The sequence below is a fragment of the Siphateles boraxobius genome, unplaced genomic scaffold, assembly GCF_051911475.1.
Source record: "Siphateles boraxobius isolate OS27281-9 unplaced genomic scaffold, OSU_SipBor_1 29, whole genome shotgun sequence".
NCBI classification, from domain to species: domain Eukaryota; kingdom Metazoa; phylum Chordata; class Actinopteri; order Cypriniformes; family Leuciscidae; genus Siphateles; species Siphateles boraxobius.
The window spans coordinates 6,364,043-6,380,002 of record NW_027508908.1 but is presented as its reverse complement, the minus strand read 5'-3'; the positions used below and the strand labels follow the sequence as shown (position 1 = coordinate 6,380,002).

The following is a 15,960-nucleotide window of genomic DNA, read 5'->3' as shown; positions in this document are numbered from 1 at the left end:
CAGCCAGGTGCATTAAATTGATCAAAAATAACAGTAAAGACATTTATAATGTTACAAAAGATTTATCAAATAAATGCTGTTGCTTTGAACTTTCTGATCATCAAAGATTCCTGAAAAATGTATCACGATTTCCAAAAAAATTTTACACAGCAACTGTTTTCATCTTCAATAATGATAATAAGAAATGTTTCTTGAGCAAAATTCCACTTTGTCATCACAGGAATAAATTACATTTTAAAATATGTTAAAATTGAAAACCATTATTTTAAATAATTATAATATTTCACAATATTACGGTTTTACTGTATTTTTTATTAAATAATGGAGTTTTTTTTAACAGATCAAATAAAATAATATAAGGTTGCAGGAAATACATCATATGTCATGTGTATGATAACATGTTTATTGGTAATTCATAGTGAAAGATTAAAGATTTGCACAATCCTGCTTAAGACTATGATTCAGTGTAATGGTGTTAAATGCGTGTTTACTGACCATGCTGGTCTGCAGCTGATCCTCCACTAAACTCTTGATGTTTCCAAATCCGTCCTGCGGTAAAACACACAGGATGTTAATATAACCAGATTTGGATGAGAACACAACACTGGGATTAAAAGTGAGAACATGAGAGAAAAAAAAGACCAGCTATAGATCTGGCTCTTGAGGAGAGAGATAATGAAAGAGTGAGGGACAGGAAGAAAAATCTGATAATCCCATTTTGTTACTCGAGCACAACCATATTTTCCTGTCCCTTGATTATGTAAGTAAACCTTTCTCCTCTCTCCTTCATGCCGTCATTTCTTCAAGCATTTCCACACTGTCACTCTTCTACACTCATTCCTTCCCTCTCTCTTTCTCGGCTCAATTATTTTCAATAAAGCATTGTTAAGGCCCACAGTGAATCTGAAGTGAACAGCAGAACTGTTTCTAGCTTCTGGATAACAATGAATCTTACACACTGCGAAAATCATTTCCTTAAGTAGTTTTTGTCTCGTTTTCCTGTAAAATATTCAAACATCATAAAAAGAAGATCAGTTGAGAAGACAATTTGTCTACGATAAAAATACTATGAGGCTAATTCATCTTTAACTAAGCTGACTTTTCTTGTAAAGCATTAAAGCATTTTTGTTTGAATTATGTTTAAAACGGGGGGACATTTTCCAGTGGGCTAAGAAAAATAAACTATTCTTAATATCTTATGCAGTTGTGCTACGTTTCGTTTAAGGATGTTTACATATTTCTGGGTGGGAAAGAAGAAGGGTGTTTGTTGCAGTGAGAATGATGAAAATTAACTCAGTACATTCTTTCTAAAATGTTGAAGCACTTTTAAAACAGAAGTGGTAGATTTAATCAGAGTGTCTGTAGGAAACCACATAACCATGTGGATGTTAACACATCCCCTGACTTTTTCAAGACATACTTATTTGTGACTTCAGAGTGTGCAGAATTCAGAACATCTCTCAAATGTCACTCCCAATTGTGTTACAGGACTATCTGCCCACGGTCTTAAAGGTGCACTGAATATTTTGTGGGTTATTAAAATATAGTGAGTGAGTAGTGTGATTCCATCAGCACAATGTACAATGCCCCATGTACAATAAAAATAGCCTTTTTTAGGCCACTGATATTAAAGCTGCTCCTCCCTCCACAGCTCCTCCCTCCACAGCTCCTCCCTCCACAGCTCCTCCCCCACAGCTCCTCCCTCCACAGCTCCTCCCTCCACAGCACCTCCCCCACAGCTCCTCCCTCCACAGCTCCTCCCCCACAGCTCCTCCCTCCACAGCTCCTCCCTCCACAGCTCCTCCCCCACAGCTCCTCCCTCCACAGCTCCTCCCTCCACAGCACCTCCCCCACAGCTCCTCCCTCCACAGCTCCTCCCTCCACAGCACCTCCCCCATAGCTCCTCCCTTCACAGCTCCTCCCCCACAGCTCCTCCCTCCACAGCTCCTCCCTCCACAGCACCTCCCCCACAGCTCCTCCCTCCACAGCACCTCCCCCACAGCTCCTCCCTCCACAGCTCCTCCCTCCACAGCTCCTCCCTCCACAGCTCCTCCCTCCACAGCTCCTCCCCCACAGCTCCTCCCTCCACAGCTCCTCCCTCCACAGCTCCTCCTCCACAGCACCTCCCCCACAGCTCCTCCCTCCACAGCTCCTCCCCCACAGCTCCTCCCTCCACAGCTCCTCCTCCACAGCTCCTCCCCCACAGCTCCTCCCTCCACAGCTCCTCCTCCACAGCACCTCCCCCACAGCTCCTCCCCCACAGCTCCTCCCTCCAGAGCTCCTCCCCCACAGCTCCTCCCCCACAGCTCCTCCCTCCACAGCTCCTCCCTCCACAGCGGAGCCTGCCGTGAACGCACAGGCTAGTAAGCAGGGCCACTGATGACGGCGGATTATGGCACATTCACTAATAGGGACGAAACATCAACAACATGCTTTACATTGACTATAGCCTGCCCATACTTTGACTACAAACTTGGTCCTCAAATCATTATGTATTTTTCAATACATGTAACTTTATAACGTTGCACTCTTTCTATAAGTTATAAATAGCTAGTAAGATAACGTTAATATAACGGTAACTAACGTTACAGTATGTAAGTAATAATTCTAGCGATATGTAATGCTAGATAAGGTTAGCTAGTACATTATTTCAGCAACATGACAAGCCAGTGAATTTTAATCAGATTTCAATTGTTGCTTAGCACAGTTCGTGACATTTTATCAACATGTTATGCTGCTAGAGTTTTGACACCGAGTCAATGGGCTCTGTCTAATTCTTTCTTTTTCGCTTGTTTATCGTCATCGGTCTTTTTCCTTTAACCTCTTTGTTTTATGAGCAGGTGCCACTCGAGAAATTGGCAGTTTAGGCTGTTTCTCCGCCATTAGCACAGCTGCAGCACACCGGCAATCTTGAGTTTGAACGACAGTAGGCGCTGTGCAAGAGAGGGGTGTGATCAGCGCGTACACGAGCGTGATTGACACTGCTAAGACATTCCTCCTGGTTCTGATTGGTTGTTAATGACCGGGAGCGGTGTATTTCTGCAAATGGCAATAGGACCACTGGGAGGAGCCAGAGGAGCTTGATTTTTTCACAGATTATCGGTCTCATATTCTACTGTCAGGACATAATGACAGTTTTAACAAATATGTAAAAAAAATTTTTTTTACAAAAGTTACCTACAGCAGCTTTAATTCACTTCTCATCTTAAAGGGATAGTTCACCCAAAAATGAAAATTCTGTCATCAATTACTCACCCTCGCGTCGTTCCAAACCCATAAGACTCGCAAGTCAAGCAAGTAAAGTTAAGCATCAGTTTACCATATTCGAGTGCTCTATGTATGTTCGCTGATCAATGTTTATATGTGAAAAAAAGCCTAAATTAAATCATGTAAAACATGACTTTGGAAGGATTTATTTTACGATTTCATTAGGAACATTTTGAAGCGTCAGATTTTTGTTTGAATAGACCTTTAAAGTACCCCTGTCGTGAAAAATCAAGCTTTTAATGTTGTTTATTTGTCTATGAGGTGTTTTTAATCTGCTTTAAGACAAACCATGTGCAAATTAATAAGTCAACACAATTAAGAAATCGCTGGTGTTTCTGAGTCAGAAACTACCTTGTAACCAATCACGTCAAAGTGTGATCGCCAACGAGTGGATCTCTGAGCTGGTGTGAGTGAGTGAGTGGAGACGGGGCTGATTTGCATATTCATAGAACAGTGTCTACTGAATGAAGCAAGGGTGTAAAGTTACATTCAAGCTATTTTAAGGCATGAAGAAATTGTTTTTCAAGGAAAAAACGTTTAAATGTGTCATTTTGGTGATTAAAGCTGAGTTTTAAGGGATACAATTATTGACTTCAAGGGAACTTTAATGGAGGTACAGAAATATCCCTTATTTCATTAAAAATATCTTCATTTGTGTTTCGAAGATGAATGAAAGTTTTACGGGTTTGGAACAACATGAGAGTGAGTAATTGATGACAGAATTTTCATTTTCATTTTGGGTGAACTAATCCTTTAAGTGGATGCACATCATTTGAATCGTATTTTCCAAAATTACTATTCATTTCTTTAACATTAGATTTGAAATTATTATTACTTAGTGCACCTGTAATATACCTTAATATAAACTGTTTATATACCTCCTGTGAAATGCTCTGATAGGCCAACATTCAGAGTGATGTTTCGTAAGCATTTACACCCATTTGTAATCGTTGGACTTTGTAAAATTTGTGCAATTCTGCATTCCTACACCAGGAATCTAGTTGCATCTTCTAAACTCTCACTTTGCTCATCATGACAGAGCTAAAAAAGCACATGATCAGATTAGCTGCAGACAATCTGTCCAGCTACAAAACACCACTGCCAAGGATCTACACAAAGAAGATTAGCGAGAGAAGGAAAAGAAGGTGGTAAAACAAAAGTGAACCGCTGCTGATATTGACATGTGAACAGATTGGTGAAAGGGGGGTTGGGTTTGTGAAAGAACGTGAATGTGGTGCAAGGTGTATGATGGGAAAGCAGTGCAGCTGCTTATCTCTAGTATGTGGGAATGAAGACATTCTGCAAAGAAAAAGAGTCCAAAACTTGATGGATATTCACAGTATGCTTAACTATGGTAAATTGCTTTTTTAACTCAGGACTGAGAAACGCTTTACACTAGTAAAAATTCAATGTTAGGCTGCATAGTTTAGATCACCCGGAACTGGGAACACTTCCCATAAATCCTGATATACTTGGTACATCATAAGAAGGATTGTGTCTACGCTAACATTAGTCTCTCTGTTTATCCCGAGGTTTACCGCAGTCCGCCGGATCCAGGCCATATCCAAATGATGAAGGACCATCGCATGGGCATGACGACAACGCATCCCTGAAGTGCCAGCCACATCAGCACTGTGAAGGCCTCATGGACACCTCAACAAACTCATCTCCATACCGGCGTGATGACTCCGACCCCTAACCAGATGAACTGGATAAATATTGTGAAAGTTCTGATTCAATCTGACTTCTGACCTATAATGCTGCCTGAATCATAATCATTCACTGTTCGTTCGTTGGCCAGAGGAGAACTGTCCCCTGACTGAGCCTGGGGGGAGACATTTTCCAATGGGCTAAGAAAAATAAACTATTCTTAATATCTTATGCAGTTGTGCTACGTTTCGTTTAAGGACGTTTACATATTTGTGGGTGGGAAAGAAGAAGGGTGTTTGTTGCAGTGAGAATGATGAAAATTAACTCAGTACATTCTTCTAAAATGTTGAAGCACTTTTAAAACAGAAGTGGTAGATTTAATCAGAGTGTCTGTAGGAAACCACATAACCATGTGGATGTTAACACATCCCCTGACTTTTTCAAGACATACTTATTTGTGACTTCAGAGTGTGCAGAATTCAGAACATCTCTCAAATGTCACTCCCAATTGTGTTACAGGACTATCTGCCCACGGTCTTAAAGGTGCACTGAATATTTTGTGGGTTATTGAAATATAGTGAGTGAGTAGTGTGATCCCATCAGCACAATGTACAATGCCCCATGTACAATAAAAATAGCCTTTTCTAGGCCACTGATATTAAAGCTGCAGTAGGGAGTTTTGAGAAAACGTTGACTTAGCCTGAAAATTTGAACAAGCACAACTTACAGGTCCAACCCCCTTGCCCTCTGCTGCGCTACAGCCCTCCCTCCACAGCACCTCCCTCCACAGCTCCTCCCCCACGGCTCCTCCCCCACAGCTCCTCCCCCACAGCTCCTCCCCCACAGCACCTCCCCCACAGCTCCTCCCTCACAGCTCCTCCCCCACAGCTCCTCCCTCCACAGCTCCTCCCCCACAGCTCCTCCCTCCACAGCTCCTCCCTCCACAGCTCCTCCCTCCACAGCTCCTCCCCCACAGCTCCTCCCTCCACAGCTCCTCCCCCACAGCTCCTCCCTCCACAGCTCCTCCCCCCACAGCTCCTCCCTCCACAGCTCCTCCCCCACAGCTCCTCCCCCACAGCTCCTCCCTCCACAGCTCCTCCCTCCACAGCTCCTCCCCCACAGCTCCTCCCCCACAGCTCCTCCCTCCACAGCTCCTCCCCCACAGCTCCTCCCTCCACAGCACCTCCCCCACAATGCCCCATGTACAATAAAAATAGCCTTTTCTAGGCCACTGATATTAAAGCTGCAGTAGGGAGTTTTGAGAAAACGTTGACTTAGCCTGAAAATTTGAACAAGCACAACTTACAGGTCCAACCCCCTTGCCCTCTGCTGCGCTACAGCCCTCCCTCCACAGCACCTCCCTCCACAGCTCCTCCCCCACGGCTCCTCCCCCACAGCTCCTCCCCCACAGCTCCTCCCCCACAGCACCTCCCCCACAGCTCCTCCCTTTACAGCTCCTCCCCCACAGTTCACGGAGCCTGCCGTGAACGCACAGGCTAGTAAGCAGGGCCACTGATGACAGCGATTATGGCACATTCACTAATAGGGACGAAACATCAACAACATGCTTTACATTGACTATAGCCTGCCCATACTTTGACTACAAACTTGGTCCTCAAATCATTATGTATTTTTCAATAAATGTAACTTTATAACGTTGCACTCTTTCTACAAGTTATAAATAGCTAGTAAGATAACGTTAATATAACGGTAACTAACGTTACAGTATGTAAGTAATTATTCTAGCGATATGTAATGCTAGTACATTATTTCAGCAACATGACAAGCCAGTGAATTAGCAGATTTCAATTGTTGCTTAGCACAGTTCGTGACATTTTATCAACATGTTATGCTGCTAGAGTTTTGACACCTAGTCAATGGGCTCTGTCTAATTCTTTCTTTTTCGCTTGTTTATCGTCATCGGTCTTTTTCCTTTAACCTCTTTGTTTTATGAGCAGGTGCCACTCGAGAAATTGGCATTTTAGGTTGTTTCTCCACCATTAGCACAGCTGCAGCACACCGGCAATCTTGAGTTTGAACGACAGTAGGCGCTGTGCAAGAGAGGGGTGTGATCAGCGCGTACACGAGCGTGATTGACACTGCTAAGACATTCCTCCTGGTTCTGATTGGTTGTTTCTGACCGGGAGTGGTGTATTTCTGCAAATGGCAATAGGACCACTGGGAGGAGCCAGAGGAGATTGATTTTTTCAAAGATTATCTGTCTCATATTCTACTGTCAGGATATAATGACAGTTTTAACAAATATGTAAAAAATTTTTTTTACAAAAGTTACCTACAGCAGCTTTAATTCACTTCTCATCTTAAAGGGATAGTTCACCCTAAAATGAAAATTCTGTCATCAATTACTCACCCTCGCGTCGTTCCAAACCCATAAGACTCGCAAGTCAAGCAAGTAAAGTTAAGCATCAGTTTACCATATTTGAGTGCTCTATGTATGTTCGCTGATCAATGTTTATATGTGAAAAAAAGCCTAAATTAAATCACGTAAAACATGACTTTGGAAGGATTTATTTTACGATTTCATAAGGAACTTTTTGAAGCGTCAGATTTTTGTTTGAATAGACCTTTAAAGTCCCCCTGTCGTGAAAATCAAGCTTTTAATGTTGTTTATTTGTCTATGAGGTGTTTTTAGTCTGCTTTAAGACAAACCATGTGCAAATTAATAAGTCAACACAATTAAGAAATCGCTGGTGTTTCTGAGTCAGAAACTACCTTGTTACCAATCAAGTCAAAGTGTGATCGCCAACGAGTGGATCTCTGAGCTGGTGTGAGTGAGTGAGTGGAGACGGGGCTAATTTGCATATTCATAGAACCGTGTCTACTGAATGAAGCAAGGGTGTAAAGTTACATTCAAGCTATTTTAAGGCATGAAGAAATTGTTTTTCAAGGAAAAAACGTTTAAATGTGTCATTTTGGTGATTAAAGCTGAGTTTTAAGGGATACAATTATTGACTTCAGGGGAACTTTAATGGAGGTACAGAAATATCCCTTATTTCATTAAAAATATCTTCATTTGTGTTTCGAAGATGAATGAAAGTTTTACGGGTTTGGAACAACATGAGAGTGAGTAATTGATGACAGAATTTTCATTTTGGGTGAACTAATCCTTTAAGTGGATGCACATCATTTGAATCATATTTTCCAAAATTACTATTCATTTCTTTAACATTAGATTTGAAATTATTATTACTTAGTGCACCTGTAATATACCTTAATATAAACTGTTTATATACCTCCTGTGAAATGCTCTGATAGGCCAACATTCAGAGTGATGTTTCGTAAGCATTTACACCCATTTGTAATCGTTGGACTTTGTAAGATTTGTGCAATTCTGCATTCCTACACCAGGAATCTAGTTGCATCTTCTAAACTCTCACTTTGCTCATCATGACAGAGCTAAAAAAGCACATGATCAGATTAGCTGCAGACAATCTGTCCAGCTACAAAACACCACTGCCAAGGATCTACACAAAGAAGATTAGCGAGAGAAGGAAAAGAAGGTGGTAAAACAAAAGTGAACCGCTGCTGATATTGACATGTGAATCGATTGGTGAAAGGGGGGTTGGGTTTGTGAAGGAACGTGAATGACGTGCAAGGTGTATGATGGGAAAGCAGTGCAGCTGCTTATCTCTAGTATGTGGGAATGAAGACATTCTGAAAAGAAAAAGAGTCCAAAACTTGATGGATATTCACAGTATGCTTAACTATGGTAAATTGCTTTTTTAACTCAGGACTGAGAAACGCTTTACACTAGTAAAAATTCAATGTTAGGCTGCATAGTTTAGATCACCCGGAACTGGAAACACTTCCCATAAATCCTGATATACTTGGTACATCATAAGAAGGATTGCGTCTACGCTAACATTAGTCTCTCTGTTTATCCCGAGGTTTACCGCAGTCCGCCGGATCCAGGCCATATCCAAATGATGAAGAACCATCGCATGGACATGACGACAACGCATCCCTGAAGTGCCAGCCACATCAGCACTGTGAAGGCCTCATGGACACCTCAACAAACTCATCTCCATACCGGCGTGATGACTCCGACCCCTAACCAGATGAACTGGATAAATATTGTGAAAGTTCTGATTCAATCTGACTTCTGACCTATAATGCTGCCTGAATAATTAAAATGCAAATCATAATTAAAATGCAGTGGTTGCCTTAAATTTCAAATGGCTACAGATATTTTTTAAGGCCAGTTTGGCTGTTATAGAGCAAAATAGGCAACCAGTATTGATTCGGCCATGAAAAATCATGATCGGTGCATCACTAAATATACAGTGTAGCCTACAGTGTAACTAAAACGTAACAGAAAGCGGTTTAACAACAGACAACCGTATAATACCTCTAAAATATTCATGCACTTATTAAACAGCATTTACATATTTACTTTTCCATAGGCCAACAGACAGCTTGCTTGTTATGTGCTATACATGTCCAATCAATGCTATTAACCTTTTGAATATGCAAATGAGAACATTAAGAAATGGTTTACAAACGGTGTGAAATTTTAAAAAGTCCACTATTAATTAGAGGTGCACCGATTGATCGGCTGGTGATCGGAATCGGCCGATTTTCACGTGATCGGCCATGATCGGCGACCGGCCGGTCAGTCTGACATATGCCGATTTTTTTTGCCGGTCAAATGCACTCGGGCGCCGCATGATTAACATCGCGCAAAATCAGCATCACACGTGCACACAGAGCGCACATGTAGGAATCCTCGTGAATTATGGCCGTTTCACACCGCAAGCGTGAGCAGCGCAGGGTTTTTTTTCCCCCGGCGTGCATGTTTATCAATGAGTGCATACACACCGAGAGCAGGAGCAGCGCGTGAGCAGCAGTGAAGCGGGGTTTCGGCGCAGAGTCTATTTTTGCTGCGCTGCTCGCGCTCAGTTAAAGTGATTGTTTAGCCTGGCTGGACATGTGGCAGACGAGAGAACAACTGTTTTCGAAATAAAACTTGCCATTGATGTACAAGTGATTGCAATAGGCTGTGTGTGTGTGTGTGTGTGTGTGTGTGTGTGTGTGTGTGTGTGTGTGTGTGTGTGTGTGTGTGTTTGAGAAACATCTTTATACTGCAAGGCTATATTTATTTGCCATTACCTGTTTTCATACAGAAGTTTAGTTTCGTAAATAAGTAAATATATCCCTTTTTTTTAGTTGAATATATGGAAATAAAAATGGTTCTTCCATACCATAACACTGCATTTAGATATGTGTGAATTTCCCACACCAGGAGTAATAATATATAGTTTTATTTCATTTAATTTGTTCAAAAAATGTTCTATGTTCTATGTAAAATGTTCTATTAAAGAAAAGATAAAATAAATATTTGTGTTTGCTGTAAAGTGGTTAGAAAAAATTAAATCGGAATAGGCTAAAATCGGTATCGGCAGATCAAACTCATGAAAAATCGGAAATCGGAATCGGCTTAGAAAATTGTAATCGGTGCATCTCTACTATTAATTATTACTAACCCAGAGTAAAGTATGAACAGGGCTAAAAATGGCAATGAACAATTTCAAATGTAAAAAGCCCAATAGTCACCCTTTATACAGAAAGCAGATTGGGTTAGATGTTGATAGATAACTGCCATCAATCAAATACATGCAAAGAGAGCTCGGTAAATTGGGCTAATTTGTACTCAGAATTGAGGTACTCCATTGCACTCACATTGAAATTTGTGATAAGCTCAGCCTGACAAGGTAAAGTTCTGTGTATTTGTGGATAAGGAAAAGCATTATGGTGGTTCTGCTCACCTCTGGAGGTTCTGCAGACTCGGGGCTCGAAGTGCTCTGTCCCATTCTACCTCAATGCTCAGCTGGGCCATCAACAACAGGCACTGCAACACACAGCAAGACAACGGCCTTAATGCAACATGCAAAGAACAACATCACACATTCAAACAGGATCACTACAGGCTGAAATAACAGTCTCTATGGACATATTCAGTTTCAGCCCATGCATATTCATCTGGATGGATTACTAAAATAAAGAAAATGGCACCAGATTAAAAAACTGATCATGGATGATGATTGGTCAATACAGCTTCTCAGCCATGCTAAAATACACAATATAATAACAGCTATGGCACGCAATCTGCCAGAAAATCTTTTTTATAAAAAGGTGTGCCATTAATATTTTGAATGATGATTCATATTTGAATGAATGGTTCAATGACAAATACATTTTTAACAGTCACTTGTCTTCACCTACTGGTGTAATGATGCAATCGATACAATGATTATTTGAAGCGTCAAGTTACTTTCAAAAGGGGATTTGCTTTTGATCTCTACCGTAGTGTTTCTATCCGAACTATAAACTTTTATCCCAGTACTTCTGTGATAATCTATATATTTTTAACAGAAATAAAATATGTTTAAGTTACAGAAACAAAAAAATACTGAAATTAAAACTGGAATAAAAATAAATGAAAGCCAAATAGAAATATAAAAAAAACATTTTAAATAAAAACTGAAAATATAAAATTCAAAATATTAATAAATACTATAAATAACATACAAATAATACTAAAATAACAATTAATTATAATAAATATAATGATTATTATAACATTCAATCCCTTATTGTGTATTATGACACAAATGCACAAAAACAAATAAAATTAAAAAATGTAAATATTGTTTAAATAATAGTATCGTTAATGTAAACAGGGCTGAAAAACAGGTCTGCCAATGATCACAATCAACAGAGGAAACTCCCCAAACTGAAGTCATTGTCCTTAACAGACACCCAAAAACACACACACATCCATCTGGCCTCACTACAGCATGATTTAATTATCATTCTGATCTTCTTCTATACCCACCATGACCCCATCTTCACTAGTTCCTTTCACATCCAGGGTTGCACAAGCAGACTGCATGTACACCGAACCACACGCTCGCTGATTTTGCTGACCTTTGTAGCATGCAATAAAAACCCTTCACATTCATTACACGCATTAAGTGAGACTGAGGCAACGACCAAACCTTCAACAAAAATCGCATGTTTACTTGCATCTCCCATCAACCCCTAAAAAAAAAAAAAAAACTGAGCATGAGTCCATCTAAAGCCATTCAGTGATGTCATCACAGTGTCTGGAGGCAAACAACTGAAAACAATAGGGGTGGACAGAGGATTAGATTACTGAGATCACAGCAGACATAAAGGGATTCATCCACATATCCATATCTGACTGTGAGCGTGCATAAAACGCATTGGTAACTGTAAGAGACTAAAGAGCAAGATTTATTTTCCAGCTGATGAAGGATAAAAACAATGACAGCAAATCAGAATCCATCCTGCTTTAAAGAGCTCGAGCATTTAAAGTGACAGATGACAAAACTGCAGCATGTAATAAATGGGAAGATGTCGACCATGGTGTGGACGCTAATATAGTTATCATTCAAGTTTGTAGTTATCGTTCTTGGTGTGAAAGGTACAATATGCAGGATTTTTCGCCACCAGGGGTCACTAACCTCTTACAATAACAAAGGCGAATATTGATGACGTATATTCCACATTAAGCTGAATTATGTATCTTGTCGTCAAGCTGGTGGATCTTTTATGGATGAGTGAATACATTGATGTTTTTAATATTACTGTGGTGTGAAGCAGGGCGCGATTGCTATATGTATAGCAGCGCCACACGCAACGCGAGTCCCGGGGATATAAAAGAATAAGGACATTTCATTCTACCGAACTACACGCAAGTGCTGAATTAATACTCACATAGGTCAGTTTATTAGACGAATTAAACTTGAGGTAACGCAGCGCTGTTTCACTTGCTCTAACAGTCACACGATCACACTAAACGGCATTTGAGTGTGCTGAATGTTGTTAGTTAGGTTGTGTGTTGGCTGTATGAGACTAAGTACGTTAAGCTAGATCAACATTAGAATAACATACAGATCATATTCTAACATTTCATCATGTTGAACTAAATAACATTGATAGTTTTATGTACATTTGCTCACCTGTCTAATAAAGTACATGCAACACTCGCGTCTCTGTCAAGTTGAAGTTAGTCGCAGCTGCAAAAATCCTACATATTGTAAATATCTTTAACACGTCACATTTTAATAATTATGTTTCTTCTTTTTTTCAGTTATGTACATAAGGATTTTATGTGACATCTTATTTCTGTATGTTCTATGTTACATCTTGTTAAATGAATTTTTAATGCATTATTTTAGTGTCAAGAGTGTTACCATGATGGTGTATTTGTGTGCATGTCACCGTGCACAATCTCTATTCTCTCAGCTTGTGGAAAAGATGCTTGTGATGAACATTGATTTATCATGTCTTTCTCTTTAGCCCCTAATATGTGATTATGGTGGATGTGATCAGCTAAAGAAATAAAAGAAGGAAAACCTGACAGAACTGTGCTTTACAATGAAACATGCAGCGTGTCAGACTATATTTATATAAATACATCACAACAATTGCAATTTGATGATCACACTAAGCCATATGACATTCTCACAACCATGCATTGTCCAAATTCATAAAAAGTTACCAGACAACTGCCCAATTACACCCTTTTTAACGCAGATTGTTACTTGCATTTTGCCCTTTGAACACTGGTTAACATGCACCTCTGTCAGAAGCAATCCTTGCATGAAACAAACATATCAGAAAAAGTAACACATTGCAGTTATTTGGCCATTTCACGATTTCATCATACAGTAACCAGAGCCCCCCCTCCCCCACAACCATTTTTTCCCCTCGGATTTACGCAATTCACACTGGGTCATACTTTACAGGTCGGAAAATATGAAAATCCGTAAAAATAATGGATCTAAATACAGATAAATCACATCCTTTTGTCAGTATATGGTAAAGGCCAAAAACAGATTTTAGTAGCAGCATGGCCTTGCTAATTCAGCAGAAAAGGCCTGTTAGATTTTCCTTTTTTGTGTGTAAATTATAATTTAAATTAAATTGTAAAATGTACAGGTTGTTCAAATGCGTTTAACATTTTACTGTATTTTTAACAATTATTCTGGAAACCATTTTTCCTGTCAATTTTTTTTACGGTGCATTACTGCTTATCCAGATTAAAGAGGTGATTGTATCATATTCAGATTGATTATAGACAGAGATAGCTTTGAAAAACTCTGACATTCAATTACACACTATAAAATAATAAGAGAGTAAATGGAAACCACAGGGCAATAATGAAAGAGAAAGAAAAGCTGAAATGCATGTATTCGTTACTCACTAATGGGTACCTTCTAATGGCCATTGTCCTCAGTTAACAATGCCCTTAGTATGCACCCTTAAGCATGAGACAACAAGAAAAGATGGGCACATGCACACACACACACACTTACAGACACAGTTTTGTTTCATAGCCCCCAACTGGCATATGCAACACTCAACGATTCAATAAGAAACAAACTAAATGCACTTAGACATGTTCAACGGTCAAGTGTGACCAACAGCCTAAACAGCACAATGAACATTTTTGTGAACCATTGATTTCAAATTTGATGCATACAGATGCTGCTGCGACAAAGACGACTCGAGCATAAACTTAAGCAGGAATTTGATGGAAACAACTGCTGGCACTTTCCATGAATGCAGTACAAAATAGGTCCTGAAACGCTTAAATCTTTTTTAAAAATGGAGGCAATGTTGCCAGTTAACATCAAGGGGATTTAAATTTTTTATTAGTGTTTACTGTTTAGTACAAATATTTTTTTTTTTAAGTATTTTTATTAACTTAGTCAAAAATAGAAATTTCACTGACCAAAACAATGAAATTATTAGCGCTTCACAGACCGCTTTTACCATGTCTGCATATATTATGTCCGCCCTACGACAAGTTACAACAGCTAAACATGTCAGCCCTGTGGATGCACTTCACCTTGACCAAAAAACTAAAAACCGAAACTGAATACAGTTTACAGTGGTGTTTTTCTAGCAGTACACAGTAAATAAACACACAGAATAGATAATAAAATACATAAATAACTGATACATCAGCAATTTTAAAAAATAGAAAGAAAGAAATTACTGACCCCAAACTTTTGAACGGTAGTGCATATTGTTACATAATTTTTCGATATTAAATAAATGCTGTTCTTTTTAAACTTTTTATTCATCAAAGAATCCTGTAAAAAGTATCATAGGTTATAAAAAAGTATTAAGCAGCACAACTGTTTCCAACATTGATGATAAATCTGCATATTAGAATGATTTCTGAAGGACACTTCTGTGTCTGATGAAAATTCAGATCTGCATCACAGAAATAAATTGTATTTTAAAGTGTATTAAAATAGAAATCATTATTTTAAAATGTAATAATATTTGACAATATTACTGTTTTTTCTCTATTTTTGACCAAATAAATGCAGGGTTGATGAGCATAAGAGACTTCTTTCAAAAATATTAAAAATAGTAATGTTTCCAAACTTTTGACTACTGTACTGTATATAAATATATTGATCTACTTGGCAAACATGACATAGAGGTTGTGTTTTGCTAACTGCTAAACATTATGTTTTGTCTTTCTAAATGTTTTACTACATTCATTAAACATCAATTCAGCATATTATTATATCAAAATTATGATTTTTTGTATGTTTTTAATTATCAGATACAGTAAAGACAAATCACAAGTTGACGTGTTTATAACAAGCTACTTTTCATACTACATTAAATGTATTAATAGTTTGTCTAAGTTACCTAACAGTAAACACCGGATAGCTAATGGAAGTAGCACCTTTGCTCAGTAATGGGACACTCAAGTGTACCATATTCATTAAAAGTGTCGGCCACAGATGAAACTGGTCCAGCATGTGTCCAGTCTGTGTCTTCCACTGCCCAAACTCTATCACATGCTATATAGGCCACATGCTACTATAGCACATTATACCCGAGAATTCAGGGTCCACGATACATCATTTATGCTCATTCCCATGTCATATGAAAAGCAGATCATCAGTTGTTGGAATAATGAAACAGCATCATCACACGGATGGTCTCATCAGCTGATCACGGGTTAAA

At 39.2% G+C, this 15,960-nt stretch overlaps 1 protein-coding gene across 14 annotated transcripts in view; it reads right to left on the bottom strand.

Annotated features, from left to right (window-relative positions):
• pnpla6 (patatin-like phospholipase domain containing 6) overlaps positions 1 to 15,960 on the bottom strand; it is a 45,588-nt gene that overhangs the window by 29,229 nt on the left and 399 nt on the right. For 10 of the 14 annotated variants that reach the window (XR_013207798.1, XR_013207800.1, XR_013207799.1 and 7 more), the window contains exons 2-3: positions 10,704 to 10,786; positions 496 to 549 (exon numbers count right to left, since the gene is read on the bottom strand). Coding sequence is in view for 9 of the 14 variants with exons in the window: in XM_077246326.1 (XP_077102441.1) it covers positions 496 to 549; positions 10,704 to 10,748 (99 nt within the window). In the remaining 5 variants the exon portion in view is untranslated. Of the gene's footprint in view, positions 1 to 495; positions 550 to 10,703; positions 10,800 to 15,960 lie in introns of those variants that run through there. The other 4 variants (XM_077246321.1, XM_077246323.1, XM_077246328.1 and 1 more) reach the window with 1 other exon arrangement.